Here is a 25,000-nt window from a genome sequence, read left to right as displayed (position 1 = left end):
AGCAAGTGGCACCCTACCCATGCAAATATTAGAAGCAAAATATGCTATTCATTAACTTTTTTTAACCATATGGCTGAACGTGTGGCCTTCTTGGAGTGCTGAAGAACCGTTGGACTGCAAGTGTAGGGTCAAACTGTGCCAATGTCGGACCATTGACGCTAATCCTCATCAAGTAATCTAAGGTATCTTCACTAAGACTTGACTGCCAGTCACCTTTTATTCTCCTTATAGCACTGAAACCACGCTTCACTATGGCATTGCTGACTGGAAACACCAGCAGTATGCACACCAATTGCACAAAGTTTGGAAATTTCTCTTTGTACTTGAACAGAAGCAGTGACCATACAGTATTTTTGGATGGTGTCGCAAGTTATCGATCCAGTACATCTTGAAGAAGGTCCAGTCTGTCATTATCCCATCCAGCAATACGTTGTTATTTAATAGAAGACGATGAAAGTGCTCTACAGCAAGAGACACATCAGCTACACCAAAGGCTGCAAGATCATCTCGGTCAGTCAGCCACAGATTAGTGTCAAGGAGACAAACTGCTTTAAAAAATTCCTTTTGTAGACAGCCCATAGGCATGCAACACAGAAGTATCATTCTGGACTGCAAGTTGCATGAATTTGAATCAATGCTGCTAGACGATAAGCTTCCTCAAGGGAGCAACCAGATTCCGACGCTTCAGCAAATACTGCACTTGACTCAGTCTCTAGAGTAGATGACAACAGAGCTACTGGACACAATGATTCTAGACAACTTCTGGCATGTTGGACGATAGCATATGCATAGTGTTGGAGATTTCTACATAATTCAATGGCTGTTCGCAAACGCAGCTCAAGATGACGACTTTCATTTCCACAAACCAACGATGATGCAGACCGATACAGACAGTTTCCATCACCATACACTCTAACTGGGCCTAAACTTCTATCAGCGTCTTCTGGATAGAGGTTTAGAGCTGTACATGTAGTATCGGTCATGTATCTGCAGGTCTCACCTTCAGCAGGGGTAGATAGAGACTCAATGTGTCCTAGTTTTTCCAACAGTTCAGAAGACACTGAGGGTCTCATATCTTGCTTTAGATACATTAAGAAATCCAAAAAGTTCTTGTTGAGACTTACTGCTGCTACTAACTTCCATGTTCGTGCAAAACTGAACTTTAGATTTAGTCGGCGTTGACGTTTCTAGACAGTAGTTGTGCTGTTTGTACTTCGGTTTGGTTTGACCTTTACATTGGAGAGGTCCCATGCAACTACACATTGCATGATTGTTTGTTATTTTAGTTGGTTGACCTTCTACATTAGCTACCATATAGACGTGCAAGTACATTGACTACACTGTGACTTACTTTTGTTCCTTTTTACCTTGTTACATAGTTACAATGGAAGTCTCAATAGCTATCTTGTTTCAAGTTTCTGTTTCTGTTGCCATCCCTTCTGCTAATGAGATGATAGTTTCAGCAGGTGTTCTGCTAATGTGCTTTAGTTTCATGTATTGCACAGCATGACCAGTCAAGTACGGATGGTTTATAATAGAATAAAGATGTAATAGTATATTATATATATAGTATCTTCTCACACATTGCTATGCAAGGGTGCACCATTATAAGGTTCTTGGTTAGACTCTTACGTACTTGGATGTGATTCCGCATTGCAGTTTGTGCGACACGTAGCTGACTTTGTTTCGTAACATACAAAAATTGGTTTAGCAAACTGCGATGCGATACTGGATAAATTATGCCCTGAAACTAGTTATATTTTGAACCTAAACTGCTTTGTTACTAGTTTAGTAGTAAATTTTTAGGTTTAGCAAGTGCATTGTGTAGGTTTAATTGTCACATGATAGTAATGCGTGTGTTTGAAGATGGCCTGTCACACTACAACTGGTGCTAGCCATGACTGGTCCGGGCTGGGGTTAGGGTTAGGGTGCAGTGCCAGATTCAGGAATTTTTGAAAGAGGGGGTTCACTGCTAGCAGTTATTTATAGCATTACTAATTTTCTCTTTTCTAATGAAATTTTATGAAATTATTGAACCGCGCCTATTGGATAAAATGGGGGTTGAAACCCCCTTAACCCCCCTCTGGATCCGGCCCTGGGGTGAGAGATTAGGGTTAGAGTGAGGGTTAGGGTCTGAGACCACTTATGGCGATAACGGACCAACAACCACAACCTGTCCCCCAGAACCAGTTAATTAAGGCGGGGGAACAAGTAGAACGTGACAGGTCGGTGACAAACCGTTTTGAGTGTACCCACGGTGGTGGATACACGTGTATGCACACACACACACACACACACACACACACACACACACACACACACACACACACACACACACACACACACACACACACACACACACACACATATATATATATATATATAGTTTACAAGTACTTAAAATTATGGCACGAAGGGCTTCTTTTCTGAACAATGCTGGTATTAGTAGATTGGTTTGTACTTTGCATCAGCAAGTGTCTGTAAAGCTATGGTTATACAATGCTAAGATGGTGCTAGGTAGAATAGCTTTAGATGGTAGAGTTGATCCCAGTTGTGTAAGAAGTATAAATATATGCATGTCTAATATATATATATATATATATATATATATATATATATATAATTTTTAAATTTTATAATTTATAATGTATAGGATTGTTTGAAACCTGGGGGCAAACTGATCATTCAGGAACTGATAAAGTTTGAATCAGTCAAAACATCAACTCCTGAGTTCAAAGAGTACATCTGCAGGATGGGCTATTATCCAAGCACGTACTCAGACTATGCCAAAGTAAACGAGAGTGTGCGTTTGTGTGGAGTGTTATTGATTAATTAACTAATATTTAATTACAGCATTTCTCGTCGTCTGGTCTTAAACTGTTAGAATTCGAACAGCGACGTGACTTCTATATACAAGACAGTGCCGAAACATTAGACAAATTGAAGAGCAATTGGGACGAAATCGTGAAGGTGTGTCTAGGCTTGAAATTCAGATATTTTGGGAATATGCTAAATCTCGTTTTGTGTCAGGATGTTTCGAAAGATACTTTGGAGAGAACGGTTTCGTTTTGGGAAGAGAAGCTTTACTGGGCGCAAGAGGGTGTGCTGTACTTTTGCTTTTTGTTGGCTCAGCGACCTCTGTAGCAGGATTAGTCAAGTGATGTCGTTGCGTTTTCATATGCGTTCCAACGTGCGAACGTACTCTCCTTTTTTCTAGCTAAAGTCTAGCTGTCAGTTAACTCTATTAGCCTCGCCCCAAACGCAATGTGGATTGCAACTCCGGATGCGTTAATGGCAGAGCATCCGGGGCTGCATCAGTGGTAGCCTCGTACCCAGGCCCTCTTCTTCGGGCGCGCAAGAGGGCCTGGGTAGGAAGCTACAGTAGTGCAATGACAGCGGATCTGGGGCTGCAATCCACACTGCGTCTGGGACGAGACTAACGCACTACTGTCGGAGGGCACTTTGTAACAATTAATCAGTACAGTGGGAGCCAATCCGACTGGTTCGGCCAAGGCCCCGCCACTTTGTACTATAGAGTGAACTTTTATACTAATAGCCTATAGAGGTTTAATTCAGGGCCGTAAGAACCGTTTCAGTTGGTCTGGTTTTGACAAGAACATTTGTCAAAAGCCGTAATTCGGACAGTCGACGATTGCCCAAAACTTTCGGTTGAAATGTAGATGATTAAATAACTAATATATTTATAATTGCAGCGAAAGTAGATTATAGCATCTTGACGTAATTGCTTTTTACGCTGCATGCCTTGAAGATTACCGTAACTGTTGAAAAGAATGCTCTCTTGGCGCTCTATCCTTGAACCACACTCTCTTAACGCGCGTTAGGATGGACCACTATTGAAATGCTTCATACGGGCCTGACTGATGTGTAGTCACATGCCGTTTTCATCTGCGTTGAGTTTCTCCTCTACAGACACGATGAAAGACTGTTGTTAGTCTGTTTGCTTGTTTTATCTACACTATGTGTTTGAATATAATTTGATATTTGTTTTTGCATCACAAAGAAGTGCTGTAGTGTGTAACCAAGACAACAGATGATTTATTAAACAAAATAGACAATAAAGGTGTACTGTACTAGTAGAAAATAATTTTTTATATTGAATATTATACATCTAGAGGGCATGTAGTATTTCTCAAATTGTTATGATGGCCAACGTACACATAATTCTGTCATTAGCAGATTTGAAAAATCTGAAAGTACGAGTAAATCTTTTTGTAGCAAGTAGTGCGTTATAATATAGTTGTACGTCTTACTGTAGACCTTGTTGCAACGTTTGATGTGAAGCATAAAATTCGTACTTGAACCCGTGACAACAATCTAACATGAAACGAGTACATACTCTCTGAGACTCTCAGTATAGGTACCTACAAACTTCAGGCCGAGCTGTCTCAGCAGAAAAAAGTACAAATAGGTGAGATTTTCTTCACCCTCCGTTAGTGCCTAGTATACGGTGGGCGTACGTACGTTCGTGTGAGTGTGGCATATAGAGGCGGTACTTAGTAGTCGTTCCCTATTTTCATGCTACTCAGAATCGTCAACACCTCAGTGTCTGGCATCACGGTAGGCAAATGGTTTGCTTTGCTTTGCCTCAAATGGTTAATACAGACACATTCTCTTCTGCAGGACACGTCGATAGCAAGTTTTCAACAGATTCATGATATTGTTTTCAAGAGACTTGTTGCAAACGACTTGAAGATGGGATCCGTTTTTGTTGTTACCAACATCACGTTGAGCAGTGCTCTCTTTTCTTTGCTGATTGTAGTCGCTCACATCTCGAGCAGCTGCACAGTACGGGATGCAGACAGCATTGGTAAGACCCATGGTGCATGCCACACACGTGCACACTTCTACCACACTTTCTCATGTGTTACAATTTTCTCTGCTATTCATAATTGCTCCTTTTCACACAAATGTTGCTGAAGACTTTTTTTTTAATTGCAAGACACTTTGGAAAGAATAAAGAGAACTAATAATAGAGGGCTGAGTGGAAGCGGAGATGATGATGAAGAAAAACCCGACAAGAACCCTGACGGTCTTTTGTTGCCAATGTCGAGCACTCTGAACACGAAATCGACTGCATCAGAGTTAGTAACAACACAGAGTCAACCAACAAGGAGGAGTAGTACATCGGGGAGAGCCACTTCTACACCAAGTAATGCATAATAATAATGTTGGTAAAAATTGCACGAGTTTGCATTGCGCCACATAACGGCATAAAGCTACTGCTATTATTAAGTGTCAGGGAGATGACAAAATTTGCCCAGGTCCGCACAGTTTGATATTTGACCCCTACAAAATATTTGCTACAAACTTCTGACCCCACTGTATGATCGGTTAACTTTAGATGACCCCCTATATATATATATATATATATATATATATATATATATATACATATATAGGTACATATATATATATATATATATATATATATATATATATATATATATATATATATATATATACATATATAGGTATATATATCATATACATGCAGTACCGTATATACACTCATATAGGTATGTAAATAAGAAATAGTCTGTTTCAGGGTTCAAGTACGTCCTATATGCATGATTTCCAAAGTTGCTCATTTTCATTCAACCCGCTGACTAACAAGTAAAGCATGAATTGCCGCTTTCCGCAATGCAAGTGTGCAATGCCCTTAGAAATAAAGATACTGCTCTAGTGTACAGATAAAAAACCTTTGAAAAATAATGACCTTCCAACGGAAGATGACCCAAATGCTTAGTGATCCTAAAAATCGCTGAATTTTCAAACTCCCACTGCATATTTGCCAGGCCCCGGACACTTTATAATGACTGGCCCCTTACTTCAACATTTTCTTTAACTGGGGGCAGATCGACAGTGTCATCTGTCACCTGAATGATTGCCACAACGTGACCAAGTGCAGCCTTTTCATGGATGGCATGGAAATGTTAGCCTGGAGACACGTTTATAGGGAGGCCATTGTGGCTGGGGCCACTCCAGTATGTTTCCAAGTGATTGGGAAAAACCATCAACACCAATGTACTGTTATCATTTATTGTTAGAGTGGTAATCTATTGCAGAAATGCCTCGGTCACTCACACAAGACCCGGCGATACACGAGAGTAGTAATCCACTAACGTGCGCCACCTTTCTCAACACCAGACTACGTGCAAAGCAACAGCAAGAATGAAACTTTGTAATTACTTATAGCCACGTTCTCGTTGACAGGCCACGAAAAACAATCCAGGAGCCACGTTTAGCCAAAGATATTTTACTAAGAACGACTAAAACTTTCTATATCTGCTTGTATACACTAAGAAGTCCTCGTCTTTAACTGTACTTGTCACTGTAATTAATTCTTCCGACTAAATGCAGTGTGCAAATAGGGAAATATTTTGGTTTGGAAGGACTGAGCCTAGGTAGGACATTCTTGTATGGTGTTACATGTCTAATTAAGTTCCTCCCCTACAGCAACCATTTTGCATGTAATTTTTTACAACCAACTTCCAAGGGAGAAGTGGTGTTAAGGGCGGCTGAGGTTTTTTCTGGATAAAGATTGCTAGGAGGCACCTAAGTTTATGAAATTAACAGTTACACCATTAGAAAGGCCATCACGTGCTAAGAGACAAGGTTACAATATCATGTATCCGATCTTTTGTCAAAACACGTCCCGGCACTGATGGAGTATTTGGTTGGACAAATAACACATTCCTACCGTTACTTTCCACACTGGTAATGATTTGGGGTGTAGCGTAGCCCATCATTTGTAAGCGTGGTTATAAACAATTGTGACTGTAAATACGTGTGAGGACCAAAGCTCTATCTAGTATAATTACACAACTCTTTTTTCAGTCTGAATCTGCTATTGATTCTACTATATCAGACAATTAGAAGTCAATAAATGTGGGCGTGTTTATAAAAGTAGGCGTGTCACGTACCAATGGATGTTTTGTCCAAACACGTCCCAACACTGATGCAGTATTTGGTCTAACGGACAACACATTTGGTGGAACATTGTCCTAAAGTCAAAATCACAGCTACAACAATGCCATTCACTAAACTCATGGAACGAACCTGGTCAGCGCGGTGCAGAATTTGCTATTAGATACTATTTTAGATGTATGTTGTTAACATTGGAGAAACTAGTTCTAGTTCAATCTGTTGACGGATATAAGACAAGAGCTAATATACACGTATTAAATATACAGCATAGAAAAAGGAATCTGTGTTATAACATTGTCTTACCACTACTGAACCAGTGGTATTGGTATCGGTATCAGTGTCAGTATTGATATCGGCATTAGTATCAATATTGGTTTCAATATTGGTATTGTTGTCAGTGTCAGTATTGGTATCAGTATCTGTATTAGTATTGGTATTGGTATTGGTATCAGTATCAATATTGGTATCAGTATCGGTGTTGGTATTGGTGTCGGCATCAGTATCAGTAGTCGTATCAGTATCAGCATCGGTATTGGTATCGGTATTAGTATCGGTATTGGTATCACAATCAGTATTGGTATCAGTATTGGTATAGGTATTGGTATCAGTATTGGTATTGGTATCGCTATCGGTATCAGTATTGGTATCGGTATCAATATCGTTATTGGTATCGGTATTGGTATTGGTATCAGTATCGGTATCAGCATTGGTATTGGTATCAGTATCAGTTTTGGTATCATTATCAGTGCCAGCATTGGTATCAGTATGGGAATATATTTTGGTATCAGTGTCAGTATTGGTATCAGTATTGGTATTGGTATCAGTATCAGTATCGGTATCGGTATTGCTATCGGTATTGCCATCGGTATCTGTATCACTATTGGTATCAGTATTGGTATTGGTATCGGTATTAGTATCACTATCAGTATCAGTATTAGTATTGGTATTGGTATCAGTATCAGTATCGGTATCGGTATCTGTATTGGTATTGGTATCAGTATTGGTATTGGTATCGGTATTGGTATCACTATCAGTATCAGTATTGGTATTAGTATTGATATTGGTATCAATATTGATATTGGTATCAATATCAGTATCGGTATCAGTATTGGTATCAGTATTGGTATTGGTATCTGTATTGGTATTGTTATTAGTATCAGTATTGGTATCGGTATCTGTATTGGTATTGTTATCAGTATCAGTATTAGTATCAGTATCGGTATCGGTATTGGTATTGGTATCAGTATTGGCGTCAATATTGGTATTAGTATCAGTATCAGTATCAGTGTTGATATCGGTATTGTTATTGGTATTGCTATCGGATTCGGTATTGGTATCAGGATTGGTATCGGCATCAGTAACAGTATTGGTATCAGTATTGGTTTTGGTATTGGAATTGGTATCAGTATTGGTATTGGTATAAGTATTGGTATCAGTATCAGTATTGGTATTGGCATCAGTATCAGAATTGGTATCAGTATTGGCATTGGTACCGGTATCGGTTTTGGCATCAGTATTGGTATTGCTATCATTATTAGTATTGGTACCGGTATTGGTATTAGTATCGGTATCAGTATCGGTATTTGTATCAGTATTGGTATCGGTATCAGTATCAGTATTGGTATTGTTATCAGTATCAGTATTGGTATTAGTATCGGTATCGGTTTTGGTATCAGTATCAGTATTGGTATCTGTATCGGTATTGGTTTTGGTATCAGTATCAATGTTGGTATCAGTATTGAAATTGGTTTTGGTATCAGTATTGGTATTGGTATCTGTATCGGTATTGGTATTGGTATTGGTATCAGTATCAGTATCAGTATTGCTATTAGTATCGGTATTGGTATCAGTATCAGTATCGGTATTGGTATTGGTATCGGTATTGGTATCAGTATCAGTATTGGCATCGGTATCAGTATTGGTATCAGTATCAGTATTAGTATCGGTATTAGTATCGGTATTGGTATCAGTATCAGTATTGGTATCAGTATTGGTATCGGTATTGGTCTCGGTATCTGTATTGGTATTGGTATTAGTATCGGTATTAGTATTCCTATCATTATTAGTATCGGTATTGTATCAGTATGCGTATCAGTATTGCTATCAGTATTGGTATCAGTATCGGTATTGGTATTGGTATCGGTGTCGGTATCAGTATTGGTATCGACTCCATTCTGGATTTGAACAGTATACTAAACGTATATCTAGTGGGGTGTCTTTACTTATTTAAGACGTGGTATTTCTTGATAAGTCACTGCTTTTTCTAAAAATTAGTGTAGCTATATAAGATTAATACCATGACAAAAATTAAAATATCAGTATTATAGTATCGGAACTACCTGGAAATCAAGGTATTGACATTGATAGTATTAGCAGAACTTTATCATTAATAAAATAATACCTTTCAATGGACAAGATGCAGACGTAACATGCCATTAAATTGCAAATATAATTGCGACACCTCAAATAACAAAACATTAAAATGAGGACACACGCACACACGCACACACACACACACACACACACACACACGCACACACATAGTGACACACACACACACACACACACACACACACACACACACACACACACACACACACACACACACACACACAGCCCATGGACGTTTAATAATCTATCTAAGAGTTTAATAGCACTTACAGACATTCAATTTTTTTTCAGAAATCAAATGCGGAGGAGTTTCGGATGGAACTGCGGCTGGTGCAAGTGTGGGTGTGTTTGTTTTCGGTTGTATTGTAGGAATCGTTTCAACTTTGCTGTTGATATGGCGTCTTAACCTAAGACAAGTGGGAAATCATAAACCACAAGTATCTAGTGACGAGAAACTAACCGAGTCCAGTGCGTATGTGGCTGAGCTATCGACAAATAGAGTATCTCAAGCGGTGTATGACGACCTTGTCGAAACACAGCAACAGTCCACCAACTCTCTTTTCACTACCAATGCCGTTTACTTAGCAACGGATGCTGCAACTGCAGTTTGAATTAATGTTTGAATTGTCTTAGATAAATTAGCAAACCATCTCAATTGCTTTCTATGCAAGTGCGTTGTTTGAACTATTATTTGTTCTGACCTTCATTGCGGAACATAGTGACGTGATTTGGAATACGAATTTCTATACAAATAGATAATCCAGATACTAAATATTGATTCTAACAAAACACAAATATTTGTTTATTATTGTTAAGATAATTTAAAAACTATATAATTAGTGTTTATACAGTTATCATTACCATGCTTCAATAATTTAGTTGTCCCTGATACCAATCAACGTAATAAAATTTAATATATTTGCGTTAGATGCCGGTCACATATTGATTGTCTGGAGATCCCGTTCACTGATTGATTACCATATGAAACTATGACCTCTACCGCAGATGGTCAACTGTTGAATGCAAGGGCGTAGAAAGCAAATTAAAAGAGACCATGCCTAACGCGTGATACTAAGAGAAAATAGCGCGTGCTAGCTGCACGGGACACAGTAGGAGTGGCCTCGCTGCCCCAGTATCGTTAAATTGTTGATTACATAGACTAGGGAGCAAACGATCATGTCTATACTAACAAAGCGGATACAACATCTACAAATAATTACTTATCTAATCGTGCATACCTAAACCGGAAGTAGTGCCAATTGTCGACTAGTGAAAGTCAATTTTTGAAAATCTGGTCGGGCTATATGCCCGACATGCTCCTACGCCTATGGAATGCTTGACGTGCATGCAAGATAAGCAGACCACTGTATAAAACTGTGGCCATACCGAGTTGGCAAATGTTTCTCAGTGCAATGGACGTTAAAATTTCCCGTATATGACCACTAACATAGACGTGGTTGTTTACGATATTTGAAAACCACTCGATTAGGAAAGTTCACCACAACACTATTTTCAGAAAGACTGCAACATGAGTCCATCGTTAGAACTGTTAGACATGCAAAATCCAATGAATTGCGCTTGAACAATTGTGTACAATGATTCCTGGCTTTCAAACTGAACATATCTGGATGTCTTTCCAAAGAGATATTATTAGAGAGAGAATATTCAATGACAACTACAGCAGAGACTAAAAACCTTTGCGGATCGTATCTTCAATGATAATCCTTCAGCTGCAGATATTACGTTAGCTTCTGAGCAAATCTCAAAGATAACCATTTGACGATTAAACTTTTCTATAATTAATTTGCAGTGAATATTCAGCTTGCAATGTTAAAGGTAGAAGATAATTAAAGTCAAATGATTACTGAGTACTTGGGGAGTCAAAGGACCAAACATAGATCTAAATTTAGTTTCCCTTTGAGCTTTAGATGTTGTCAAGATCACTGTAAGCAGGCACATTGCAGGGAGAGCCTGAGCCCTCTGAGATATCTCTGCCAGCATAATTACAATCCCCTGTTAGGAAAGCGCATACGCCCTACATGCATGATATTATAGCAGTTTGTACAGTGTCAGTATCACTCATTCAGTCTCGCGTGCCAGACTCTCGTTAACGCGGCGGTGCGGTCTGGCTACGCGAGACTACGAGTAACACAAAGGAGAGCCTGTGAAGTACTTTACGTTTTCGAGAGCCTTCAGACATTTAACAGGCTCGACTTAGGAATAGTAAGGTTTCACCTTTTCTCTGAAGCCACAGGCTGAAAGTTCATGTCCATATTTTGCTAGTCTGCTTATTCACTCGGATATGAACTCTCTCGGATATAACTCACCCGAATATGAACTCACCCGGAAATGGACTCGGATGTTTCCGACAACCAGGTTTTCTAGAAAACTAAACCACCCGGAAATTGATTCGGATGTTTTCCGACAATTAGGTTTTTTATTGTGGTTTAGTTTCTTAGCTAGAAAGGATGGATGAGCTTACTCGGCTAGCATCCTCGAGCTAGAGAGCTGTGCAATATTATACTGGTAAGACACTAGTAACATACGTAGTGCAGTTGTCGTCTCTTTAGCTGTGAAAACGTGTTTTCAGCACGCTTTTGATGAGTAGATGTAGGAACCAGTGGTGGATACACAATTTTCTTGAAGGAAAGAGCATGCTTTGTTATGGGAGGATAGGTCATATAACCATGCATGCATTGACGCATCACTTGTGTATCATGTGACATAGTCTCGCGTGGCCAGACGTTTACGCGCGCGGAGGGCGTGCGGGGAGGAGGAGCCTGTAGTACGTCTGGACACAGTGGCTGGAGTTTGATTGGCGACGCCAGAATCTTGGCGTGACCAATCACGTTGCAGGAACCGCAATTATGGGCGTAGCTTAACTGGCACGTCCGGGACTCCATGGCTTCAATCGCTAAAATGTCGTACGATGAAGAGTCGATTTCACTTGCCATTCTGCTTGCAACTAAGTCTATGGGGTACCTCGAGCTTCGACCTTTACAGGAACAGGTAGTGACACACTTTGTAGGAGGTAGAGACGTTTTTGTGTCCTTTCCCACTGGCGGTGGCAAGTCGCTGTGCTACGCTATCCTACCGCTTGTCGTACCTGCGTTTTTAGGGCCAGGGAGATTGATACCAGACTCTTTGGCAGGCCGTTTTATTGGGGAACGAGCTCGAGTTGAAGACGCTAACATCGGTATCAAGCGCGCACGTTCTGATGGTTCATATCACCCTCTACTCGCTGAACCTGAACATCTAGACCATGCAATTTCCCAACGGCGTTGATCTTCCTCGCAACTCTGCCTCCTTCCTATTGAGCTCATCTCGTAGGAATTTCAACTTCTCTAGATCTCTTGCGCAAGGTCGAGAGTGTGGTGGAAGCATTACGCTGACATAATCAGGGTAAAACTCGGCCACAAACTCTTCTAAGATCACCTTAGAGATGTTCATTGCGAAAACTGTGCACTGAACGGCGGGTCGCAGATTTCGTAGTCGCTTTGCAAAGAACTCAATCCGTCCAATCAGCCTTGTAATTCTGACATCTTGTCAACTACCTGCTACGGAGGAGCAGATCCCCGTCTGCTCTCAAGTTAATTTACAGTTCAAAATAGAAAATTGTAGGATGAAAACGACGTTTCCATATATTGTAACTACCTGTATTAGTCATTTTGCGCGGTAACAGCTAATCATGACGTCATGCATACCAGCCGCCAAGAAAAACCTGGACACTGTGTCCAGACGTTCTTATCGCCCCTCCCCGCGCGCGAACGTCTGGCCACGCGAGACTACACGTGACACTGCCTGCACGAAAGAATTTAGCGCACAACTTCAGGATCAGATCGAATAACCACACCCCGTGACGCTCTTCTGAAATTCATGCTACCTTACTTCTCAACACAAATTTGAATCTACATTTATTCCTAAAATACAAGTCTAGAGTACGTGTTAATCATTGTCTTGAAGATGTACGACGTCGATCGAAATCGCAAACCGCGCCTACGAAATTTGCTATCCTGAAGGGGCACTTGCTCCCGATGCTCCATCTAAATCCGTCCCTAAACAGACGCTATATGTAGGTCACGTGATTAGAATCGTTGAATGGTTATCTAAAAATACATGGAAATGCTGCTGTAGTACGTCGTTGAGAGTTCAACGTAAAAATTCTAGCGTCTAGCCTGTTACAAAATGCGCATAAAAATCTAATGAGTTTCCTAGTAGGTGCGACTGGGTTCACGCCTAACTACTAGTTTTCCTCACGCTTTAAAATACCCATTGCTTTCTTCTCTTTACGTCTGTTGAAATTCGATGAATACCTTTACGAGCATTGACCAATGCTGTCGCTGCAAGCTAGCATGCATATATAGGCTACACATGCACTAATCTCGTACAGAGTAGTATTGCGTCTGGTAGGCACCAAGATGGCGTACAAACAAGGTTAGATTTATTCGCAAGTTGTCCGCGCGCGCGTGTGTGTGTGTGTTAGCGTTTGTGTATGTGTGACGGAGTTACGTGTCTCGAATGTTTTACCTTTTTTCTGCTGGATCTACTAGCTGCCGATCCTTACGTATTAGTGATGCTTTTGTACATGCAATGTTTCATGATCAGTGTCTCTATAAAGTTGAAGCATGCCAACAACATACTCACTGCTGTACGTAGAATTGAAACAACGATACAAAGAACAAGCGCAAATAGGTGAGATTTTTCTCACATTCGTTTCCACTTGAGGCAAGGCCTTGTCTCGATATCTGCAATAAGGCGGTACTAACGACTTCTCGCTATAATCAGGCCACTTGGCGTCTTCCAACACCTGCAAGACGACCGTCTCGTTAGGTGCGCTTTGCCTTTGATATGTCTTATAGTGATTGTTGATTGCCATTTCTTCAATGCTAGTAAACAGATCACTTTGATTAACAGCATTTTGACTGATCAACTGCCTTGTGTTTTATTTGCCGTAACCTTTGTCTACTGTGCTGTCCTATTATATTGCAACAGACTTGATGAAATCCGTTCTTACTGCTGGCAGCTCGAGAAGCTGGGCGATTTTTGCTTTGGTGTTTGTTACTGCTCTCAATCTCGTCGGTAGTTGCAGGCTGGAAAAGAATAAAGATTGTATTGGTAAGACCGTGATGTACATGTGAACAAACACTACACACACGTGCGCGCACACACGCGCACAAACACACACACACACACACACACACACACACACACACACACACACACACACACACACACACACACACACACACACACACACACACACACACACACACACACACACACACACACACACACACACACACACACACACACACACACACACACACACACACACACACACACACACACACACACAGCTACGAAATGGAGTGCCCTTTTTTTTCCCTTTTGCTCAAGACTTTCATTTAGAATTTGATGATACTCTAGACAGAATAAGGAGGCAAGATACCAACGTTTCAATGCCTACTGGCAGTGGACAATTCAGAGACCACAAAAAACCATCTGGCCCTTCTTCTTCCTCGCCTTCAATGCAAAGTCCTACCACATCAGAGCATCCGACAGCGCCTTCAACAAGCAAGACGAGTCAGCAATCAAGGAGCAGAACATCAAAGCCAACAACGAATTCGATGAGTCAAGAGCCAAAGAGCACATTTATCTCAGTAACATACCCGACGAGTCAACCAGGAAAGAGCCCATCATCAAAGGCCACCACCTCTGCACCAAGGCCCACATCAACGGAAAGGTTTTCTTTTGTAAATGATGTTGGTATGTTAATGACGAAAGTTTCATTGTGCAGCACGACATAAGTACGTCAATTTCAACTCGAGACACATCTGCTGTGTCATTCAGCACCACATCGATGCCAGACGAACACAGGGCGACAACACCTGAAGATATCGATGATACCGACGATATGGATGACACAGATCAAGAAGAAAGTAAGAACAGCGCACTTTCTAATCTTAATCTACAGTAAAGAAACATCTGCATGTGGAAATGACAAAGATTCTACTGATGACATCACTGAAGCGTTTTTGACTGTGCACATTGTGTCTTCTACAGTCTCTATTGACGATGTTGATTCCTCTCCAGATGGCACCATTGTCGTACATTCGACTGCATGCAATGTGATTTTCTCTAACACCGGTACAAGTACGTCGCCTACAGAAGCTTCAACTGGCAAATCGTTATCTGTATCGGTATCAACATTGGTATCGGTATCAGTATCAGTATTGATATCGGTATCGGTAACAGTATCAGTATTGGTGTCAGTACTGATATCAGTACCGATATCAGTATTGGTATCAGTATTGGTATCAGCATTGGTATCAGAATTGTACAGGTACAAGTAGGTCGCCTACCGAAGCTTCCACGGGCAAATCGTTATCGGTATCGGTATCAATATTGGTATCGGTACCGGTATTGGTATCATTATCAGTATTGATATCGGGATCGCTAACGGTATCAGTATTGGTATCAGTGTTAATATCAAAACCGGTATCGTTATTTCTTTCGGTATTTGTATCAGTATTGGTATCGGTACCGGTATCGGTATCGATATCGTTATCAGTATTGGTATCAGTATTGGTATCAGTATTGGTATCGGTATTGGTATCAGGATTGGTATTGGAATCAGTATCGGTACTGGTATCAGTATTGGTATCGGTATTGCTTTCAGTATTGATATCGGTATCGCTATCAGTATTGGTATCGGTATCATCATCAGCATGTGTATTGTTATCGGTATCAGTATCGGTATCGGTATTGGTATTAGTATTGGTATCGGTATTGGTATCAGTATTGTTATCGCTATCTGTATTTGTATGTGTATTGGTATCAGTATCAGTATCGTATTGGTATCAATATCGTATTGGTATCAGTATTCGTATCGGTACTGGTATCAGTATTGGTATTAGTATCGGTATCAGTATTGGTATTGGTATCAGTATTGGTATCAGTATTGGTATCGGTATAGGTATCGGTATCGGTGTCAGCATTAGTATCAGTATGGGTATTGGTATAAATATTGGTATCGGTATTGGTATCAGTATTTGTATCAGTATCGGTATTGGAATCAGTATTGGTATCGGTATCGGTATCAGTATCCGTATTGGTATAAGTATCAGTATCGGTATCAGTATTGGTATCGGCTCCATTCTGGATTTGAACAGCATACTAACGTATATCTAGTGGGGTGTCCTTTCTTATTTAAGATGTGATATTTCTTGATAAGTCACTGCTTTTTCTCAAAATTAGTGTAGCTATATAAGGTTAATACCATGACAAAAGTTAAAATATCAGTATTATAGTATCGGAAATACCTGAAATTCAATGCATTGATATTGGTAGTATTAGCAATACTATATTTTTAATAAAATAATACCTAGTAATGGACAAGATGCACACGTTACATGCCATTAAATTGCAAATATAATTGCGACACCTCAGATCACAAAACATTAAAATGAGGACACACAAACACACACACACACACACACACACACACACACACACACACACACACGCACGCACAACGCATGGACGTTTAATAATCTATCTAAGAGTTTAATAACACTTAAAGACATTCCATTTCTTTGCAGAAATCAAATGCGGAGGAGTTTCGGATGGAACTGCGGCTGGTGCAAGTGTGGGTGCGTTTGTTTTCGGTTGTATTGTAGGAATCGTTTCAACTTTGCTGTTGGTATGGCGTCTTAACCTTCGGCAAGTGGAAAATCATAAACCACAAGTATCTAGTGACGAGAAACTAACCGAGTCCAGTGCGTATGTGGCTGAGCTATCGACAAATAGGGTATCTCAAGCGGTGTATGACGACCTTGTCGAAACACAGCAACAGTCCACCAACTCTCTTTTCACTACCAATGCCGTTTACTTAGCAACGGATGCTGCAACTGCAGTTTGAATTAATGTTTGAATTGTCTTAGATAAAGTAGCAAACCATCTCAAATGTTTTCCATGCAAGTACGTTGTTTGAAGTATATTTTGTTCTGACCTTCATTGCGGAACATAGTGACGTGATTTGGAATACGAATTTCTATACAAATAGATAATACAGATACTAAATATTGATTCTTTTAACTTGCCATTCTGCTTGCAACTAAGTCTATGGGGTACCTCGAGCTTCGACCTTTACAGGAACAGGTAGTGACACACTCTGTAGGAGGTAGAGACGTTTTTGTGTCCTTTCCCACTGGCGGTGGCAAGTCGCTGTGCTACGCTATCCTACCGCTTGTCGTACCTGCGTTTTTAGGGCCAGGGAGATTGATACCAGACTCTTTGGCAGGCCGTTTTATTGGAGAACGAGCTCCAGTTGAAGACGCTAACATCGGTATCAAGCGCGCACGTTCATGATGGTTCATATCACCCTCTACTCGCTGAACATGAACATCTAGACCATGCAATTTCCCAACGGCGTTGACCTTCCTCGCAACTCTGCCTCCTTCCTATTGAGATCATCTCTTAGGGATTTCAACTTCTCTAGATTTCTTGCGCAAGGTCGAGAGTGTGGTGGAAGCATGACGCTGACCGAATCAGGGTAAAACTCGGCCACAAAGTCTTCTAAGAAAACCTTGCGAAAACTGTGCGCTAAACGGCGGGTCGCAGGTTTCGTAGTCGCTTTGCAAAGAACGCAATCCATCCAATGAGCCTTGTATTTCTGACATCCGGTCAACTACCTGCTACGGAGGAGCAGATCTCCGTCTGCGCTCAAGTTAATTTACAGTTCAAAATAGAAAATTGTAGGATGAAAAGGCCGACTTTCATATATTGTAACTACCTGTACTAGTCATTTTGCGCGATAACAGTTAATCATGACGTCATGCATACCAGCCGCCAATGAAAACCCGGACACTGTGTCCAGACTTCTTCTCACCCCTCCCTCGCGCGCAAATGTCTGGCCACGCGAGACTACACGTGACACTGCCTGCACGAAAGAATTTAGCGCATTACTTCAGGATCAGATTGAATAACCACACCTCGTGACGCTAGAGCTAGTAGTTGCGACTGGGTTCACGCCTAACTACTCGTTTTCCTCACGCTTTAAAATACCCATTGCTTTCTTCTCTTCACGTCTGCTGAAATTTGATGAATACTTTTACGAGCATTGACCAATGCAGTTGCTGCAAGCTAGCATGCATATATAGGCTACACACGCACTAATCTCGTACAGAGTAGTATAGCGTCAGGTAGGCACCAAGACGGCGAACAAACAAGGCTAGATATATCCACAAGTTGTCCGCGCGCGCGTGTGTGTGCTTGTGTGTTCGTGTGTATGTATGTGTGACGGAGTTACGTGTCTCGAATGTTTTACCTTTTTTCTGCTGGATCTACTAGCTGCCCAACATTACGTACAATTGATGCTTGTGTACATGCAATGCTTCATGATCAGTGTCTCTATAAAGTTGAAACATGCCGACAACATACTCGCCGCTATACGTAGAATTGAAACAAAGATACAAAGAACAGACACAAATAGATGAGACTTTTCTCACATTCGTTTCCACTTGTGGCAAGGCCTTGTCTCGATATCTGCAATAAGGCGGTACTAACGACTTCTCGCTATAATCAGTCCACTTGGCGTCTTCGAACAGCTGCAAGACGAGCGTCTCGTTAGGAGCGTTTTTGCCTTTGATATGTCTCATAGTGATTGTTGATTGCCATTTCTTCAATGCTAGTAAACAGATCACTTTGATTGGCAGCATTTTGACCGATCAACTGCCTTGTGTTTTATTTGGTGTAACCTTTGTCTACTGTGCTGTCCTATTATATTGCAACAGACTTGATGGAATCCGTTCTTACTGCTGGCAGCTCGAGGAGCTGTGCGATTTTTGCTTTGATGCTTGTTACTGCTCTCAATCTAGTCGGTAGCTACAGGCTGGAAATGGATGAAGATCGTATTGGTAAGACCGTGATGTACATGTGAAAAAACACTACACACACGTGCGCGCGCACACGCATACACACACACACACACACACACACACACACACACACACACACACACACACACAGCTACGAAATGGAGTGCCCTTTTTCTTTTCCCCTTTTGCTCAAGACTTTCATTTAGAATTTGATGATACTCTAGACAGAATAAGGAGGCAAGATACCAACGTTTCAATGCCTACTGGCAGTGGACAATTCAGAGACCACAAAAAACCATCTGGCCCTTCTTCTTCCTCGCCTTCAATGCAAAGTCCTACCACATCAGAGCATCCGACAGCGCCTTCAACAAGCAAGACGAGTCAGCAATCAAGGAGCAGAACATCAAAGCCAACAACGAATTCGATGAGTCAAGAGCCAAAGAGCACATTTATCTCAGTAACATACCCGACGAGTCAACCAGGAAAGACCCCATCATCAAAGGCCACCACCTCTGCACCAAGGCCCACATCAACGGAAAGGTTTTCTTTTGTAAATGATGTTGGTATGTTAATGACGAAAGTTTCATTGTGCAGCACAACAATATTAAACTCAGTAGCATAGCCGACGAGTCAACCAGGAAAGAGCCCATCATCAAATGTCACCACCTCTGCACCAAGTCACACATCAACGGAAAGGTTTTCTTTTGTAAATGATGTTGGTATAGTAATGACGAAAGTTTCAATGTGCAGCACGACAATAAGTACGTCAATTTCAACTCGAGACACATCTGCTGTGTCATTCAGCACCACATCGATGCCAGACGAACACAGGGCGACAACACCTGAAGATATCGATGATACCGACGATATGGATGACACAGATCAAGAAGAAAGTAAGAACAGCGCACTTTCTAATCTTAATCTACAGTAAAGAAACATCTGCATGTGGAAATGACAAAGATTCTACTGATGACATCACTGAAGCGTTTTTGACTGTGCACATTGTGTCTTCTACAGTCTCTATTGACGATGTTGATTCCTCTCCAGATGGCACCATTGTCGTACATTCGACTGCATGCAATGTGATTTTCTCTAACACCGGTACAAGTACGTCGCCTACAGAAGCTTCAACTGGCAAATCGTTATCTGTATCGGTATCAACATTGGTATCGGTATCAGTATCAGTATTGATATCGGTATCGGTAACAGTATCAGTATTGGTGTCAGTACTGATATCAGTACCGATATCAGTATTGGTATCAGCATTGGTATCAGAATTGGTATCAGTATCGGTATTGGTATTGGTATTCCTTTCAATATTGGAATTGGTATTGGTATCAGTATCGGTACCGGTATTGGTATGTCTATTGGTATCGGGATTAGTATCGGTATCTGTATCAGTATTGGTATCGGTATCGGTATCAGTATCGGTATCGATATCGGTATCGGAATCTGTATTGGTATCAGTATGGGTATTGGTATCACTATTGGTATCGGTATTGGTAACAGCATTGGTATCCGTATCGGCATCAATATTGGTATCGATATCAGTATTAGTATGTGATTGGTGTCGGTCTCAGTATCGTTATCGGTATTGGTATCAGTATTTGTATCAGCATCGGTATTGGCATCAGTATTGGTATCGGTATCGGTATCAGTATAAGTATTAGTATAATTATCTGTATCGGTATCAGTATAAGTATTGGTATCAGTATTGGTATCGACTCCATTCTGGATTTGAACAACATACGAACGTATATCTAGTGGGGTGTCCTTCCTTATTTAAGACGTGGTATTTATTGATACGTCACTGCTCTTTCTCATAATTAGTGTACCTATATAACATTAACACCATGACAAAAATTAAGATATCAGTATTATAGTATCGGAAATACCTGAAATTCAAGGTATTGATATTGGTAGTATTAGCAAAACTGTAGTATTAATACAGTAATACCTAGTAATGGACAAGATACAGACGTTAGACGCCATTTAATTGCAAATACAGTTGTAACACCTCAGCTCACAAAACATTAAAGTGAGGACACACACACACACACACACACACACACACACACACACACACACACACACACACACACACACACACACACACACACACGCACACACACACACGCACACAAACACACACACGCGCACACACACACACACACACACACACACACACACACACACACATGCACACACAGTGGCACATGCACACACAGTGACACACACGCGCGCGCGCGCGCGCACACACACACACACACACACACACACACACACAACGCATATACGTTTAATAATCTATCTAAGAGTTTAATAACACTTACAAACATTCAATTTTCTTTGCAGAAATCAAATGCGGAGGATTTTCGGATGGAGCTGCGGCTGATGCAAGTGTGGGTGCGTTTGTTTTCGGTTGTATTGTAGGAATCGTTTCAACTTTGCTGTTGGTATGGCGTCTTAACCTCCCGCAAGTGGCAAAACGTAAACTACAAGTATCTAGTGACGAGAAACTAACCGAGTCCAGTGCGTACGTGTCTGAGCTATCGCCAAATAGGGTAACTCAGGCAGACTATGACGACGCTGAGGAAAGACAGCAACAGTCCACCAACTCTCTTTTCACTACCAATGCCGTCTACGTAGCAACGAATGCTGCAACTGCAGTTTGAATTAATGTTTGAATTGTCTTAGATAAAGTAGCAAACCATCTCAATTGCTTTCTATGCAAGCAAATTTTTAACTATTATTTGTTCTTACCTTCATTGCGGAACATCTTAACGTGATTTGGAAAACGAATTTGTATACAAATAGATAATCCAGGTACTAAATATTGATTCTAACATAATACGAATACTTGTTTAATATTGTTACGATAATTTAAAAATTATATAATTAGTGTTTATACAGTTATCATTACCATGTTGCAATAATTTAGTTGTCCCTGATACCAATCAATGTAATAAAATTTAATATATTTGCGTTAGATGCCGGTCACATATTGATTGTCTGGAGACCCCGTTCACTGATTGATTACCATATGAAACTATGACCTCTACCGCAGATGGCCAAATGTTGAATGCAAGGGCGTAAAAAGCAAATTAAAAGAGACCATGCCTAACGCGCGATACTAGGAGATAATAGCGCGTGCTAACTGCACGGGACACAGTAGGAGTGGCCTCGATGCCCCAGTATATATAGTAAATTGTTGATTACATAGACTAGGGAGCAAACGATCATGTATATACTAACAAAGCGGATACAACATCTACAAATACATTACTTATCTAATCGTGTATACCTAAACCGGAAGTAGTACCAATTGTCGACTCGTGAAAGTCAATTTTTGAAAATCTGGTCGGGCTATATGCCCGACATGCTCCTACGCCTATGGAATGCTTGACGTGCATGTAAGACCAGCAGACCACTGTATAAAACTGTAGCCATACTGAGTTGGCAAATGTTTCTCAGTACAATAGACAGTAAAATTTCCCATATATGACCACTGACATTGACGCGGTTGTTTACAATATTTCAAAACCCACTCGATTTGAAAAGGTCAACACAACACGATTTTCGAAAGACTGCAACCTGAGTCTATTGTTAGAATTGTTAGACATGGAAATCCAATGAATTGCGCTTGAACAATTGTGTACAAAGATTACTGGCTTTCAAACTTAACTTATCTGGATGTCTTTCCAAAGAGATATTATTAGAAAGAGAATATTCAATGACGAATACAGCAGAGATTAAAAACCTTTGCAGATCGTATCTTCAATGATAATCCTTCAGCTGCAGATATTACGTTAGCTACTGAGCAAATCTCAAAGATAACCATTTGACCATTAAACTTTTCTATAATTAATTTGCAGTGAATATTCAGCTTGCAATGTTAGAGGTAGAAGATAATTAAAGTCAAATGATTACTGAGTACTTGAGGAGTCAAAGGAACAAACATAGATCTAAATTTAGTTTCCCTTTGAGCTTTAGATGTTGTCAAGATCACTGTAAGCAGGCACATTGCAGGGAGAGCCTGAGCCCTCTGAGATATCTCTGCCAGCATAATTACAATCCCCTGTTAGAAAAGCGCATACGCCCTACATACATGATATTATAGCAGTTTGTACAGTGTCAGTATCACTCATTCAGTCTCGTGTGCCAGACTCTCGTTAACTAGAAACGCGGCGGTGCGGTCTGGCTACGCGAGACTACGAGTAACACAAAGGAAAGCCTGCGAAGTACTTTCGTTTTCGAGAGCCTTCAGACATTTAACAGGCTCGACTTTAGAACAGTAAGGTCTCACTTTTTCTCTGAAGCCACAGACTGAAATTTCATGTCCATATTTTGCTAGTCCGCTTCATTCACCCGGATATGACATCACCCGGATATGAACTCACTCGGATATAACTCACCCGAATATGAATTCACCCGGAAATGGACTCGGATGTTTTCCGACAACCAGGTTTTCTAGAAACTAAACCACTCGGAAATGGACTCGGATGTTTCCAATAATTAGGTTTTTTATTGTGGTTTAGTTTCTTAGCTAGAAAGGATGGATGAGCTTACTCGGCTAGCATCCTCGAGCTAGAGAGCTGTGCAATACTATACTGGTAAGACAATAGTAACGTACGTACTGCAGCTGTCGTCTCTTTAGCTGTGAAAACGTGTTTTCCAGCAAGCTTTTGATGAGAAGATGTAGAAACCAGTGCCGGATACAAACTTTCTTGAAGGGAAGAGCATGCTTTGTTATGGGAGGATAGGTCATATAACCATGCATGCATTGACGCATCACTTGAGTGTCATGTGACATAGTCTCGCGTGGCCAGATGTTTCCGCGCGAGGAGGGGCGTGCTGGGAGGAGGAGCCTGTAGTACGTCTGGACACAGTAGCCGGGGTTTGGTTGGCTACGCCAAATCTTGGCGTGACCAATCACATTGCAGAACTGCAATTGTGGGCGTAGCTTAACTGGCACTTCTGGGACTTCATGGCTTCAATCGCTAAAATGTCGTACGATGAAGAGTCGATTTCACTTGCCATTCTGCTTGCAACTAAGTCTATGGGGTACCTCGAGCTTCGACCTTTACAAGAACAGGTAGTGACACACTCTGTAGGAGGTAGAGACGTTGTTGTGTCCTTTCCCACTGGCGGTGGCAAGTCGCTGTGCTACGCTATCCTACCGCTTGTCGTACCTGCGTTTTTAGTGCCAGGAAGATTGATACCAGACTCTTTGGCAGGCCGTTTAACTGGAGAACGAGCTCGAGTTAAAGACGCTAACATCGGTATCAAGCGCGCACGTTCTGATGGTTCATATCACCCTCTACTCGCTGATCCTGAACACCTAGACCATGCAATTTCTCAACGGCGTTACCCTGCCCTCGCAACTCTGCCTCCTTCCTATTGAACTCATCTCTTAGGGATTTCAACTTCTCTAGATTTCTTGCGCAAGGTCGAGAGTGTGGTGGAAGCATGACGCTGACCGAATCAGGGTAAAACTCGGCCACAAACTCTTTTAAGACCAATGTAAGATGTTCATTGCAAAAACTATGCACTAAATGTCGGGTGGCAGGTTTCGTAGTCGCTTTGCAAAGAACGCAATCCATCCAATGAGCCTTGTATTTCTGACATCCGGTCAACTACCTGCTACGGAGGAGCAGATCCCCGTCCGCGCTCAAGTTAATTTACAGTTTAAAATAGAAAATTGTAGGATGACAAGGACGCTTTGATATATTGTAACTACCTGTACTAGTCATTTTGCGCGGTAACAGCTAATCATGACGTCA

At 41.0% G+C, this 25,000-nt stretch overlaps 4 protein-coding genes and 1 long non-coding RNA gene across 6 annotated transcripts in view; all 5 read left to right on the top strand.

Moving 5' to 3' along the window:
• LOC134177203 (uncharacterized) overlaps nt 1-3,244 on the top strand; it is a 9,770-nt gene extending 6,526 nt beyond the window's left edge. The window contains exons 5-7 of the mRNA XM_062643960.1: nt 2,654-2,791; nt 2,854-2,970; nt 3,031-3,244. Of these exons, the coding sequence (XP_062499944.1) occupies nt 2,654-2,791; nt 2,854-2,970; nt 3,031-3,144 (369 nt within the window). The 3' untranslated portion in view covers nt 3,145-3,244. The remainder of the gene's footprint in view (nt 1-2,653; nt 2,792-2,853; nt 2,971-3,030) is intronic.
• A 1,292-nt stretch (nt 3,245-4,536) lies between these two features.
• Nucleotides 4,537-10,117, top strand: LOC134177628 (uncharacterized). The gene is made up of 4 exons (XM_062644404.1): nt 4,537-4,578; nt 4,642-4,828; nt 4,961-5,170; nt 9,631-10,117. Exons 1-4 carry the CDS (start codon nt 4,537-4,539, stop codon nt 9,948-9,950), a joined length of 759 nt encoding a protein of 252 aa, XP_062500388.1. The 3' UTR covers nt 9,951-10,117.
• Nucleotides 10,118-13,872: 3,755 nt separating this feature from the next.
• Nucleotides 13,873-15,076, top strand: LOC134177489 (uncharacterized). Its single transcript, XR_009969527.1, has 3 exons — nt 13,873-14,169; nt 14,230-14,454; nt 14,767-15,076. It is a non-coding gene; the product is annotated as an uncharacterized LOC134177489 (long non-coding RNA).
• A 72-nt stretch (nt 15,077-15,148) lies between these two features.
• LOC134177226 (uncharacterized) lies at nt 15,149-17,436 on the top strand. The gene is made up of 3 exons (XM_062643996.1): nt 15,149-15,278; nt 15,403-15,492; nt 16,941-17,436. The coding sequence occupies exons 1-3, from the start codon at nt 15,200-15,202 to the stop codon at nt 17,258-17,260; spliced, it is 489 nt and encodes a 162-aa protein (XP_062499980.1). The 5' UTR covers nt 15,149-15,199; the 3' UTR covers nt 17,261-17,436.
• Nucleotides 17,437-19,404: 1,968 nt separating this feature from the next.
• On the top strand, nt 19,405-22,051 carry LOC134177308 (uncharacterized). 2 transcript variants are annotated; one of them, XM_062644084.1, is made up of 3 exons: nt 19,405-19,757; nt 19,968-20,110; nt 21,573-22,051. In XM_062644084.1, exons 1-3 carry the CDS (start codon nt 19,474-19,476, stop codon nt 21,890-21,892), a joined length of 747 nt encoding a protein of 248 aa, XP_062500068.1. In that variant the 5' UTR covers nt 19,405-19,473; the 3' UTR covers nt 21,893-22,051. The 2 variants fall into 2 exon arrangements, 1 of the variants encoding a protein (XP_062500068.1); XR_009969472.1 differs by lacking the exon at nt 21,573-22,051 and adding an exon at nt 19,812-19,913 and having other exon boundaries at nt 19,423-19,757; nt 19,968-20,242.
• Nucleotides 22,052-25,000: the final 2,949 nt, after the last annotated feature.

Source organism: Corticium candelabrum, chromosome 3 (assembly GCF_963422355.1).
Source record: "Corticium candelabrum chromosome 3, ooCorCand1.1, whole genome shotgun sequence".
NCBI classification, from domain to species: Eukaryota; Metazoa; Porifera; class Homoscleromorpha; order Homosclerophorida; family Plakinidae; genus Corticium; species Corticium candelabrum.
The sequence above is the reverse complement of the archived record's forward strand: the minus strand, read 5'-3'. Positions and strand labels throughout refer to the sequence as shown.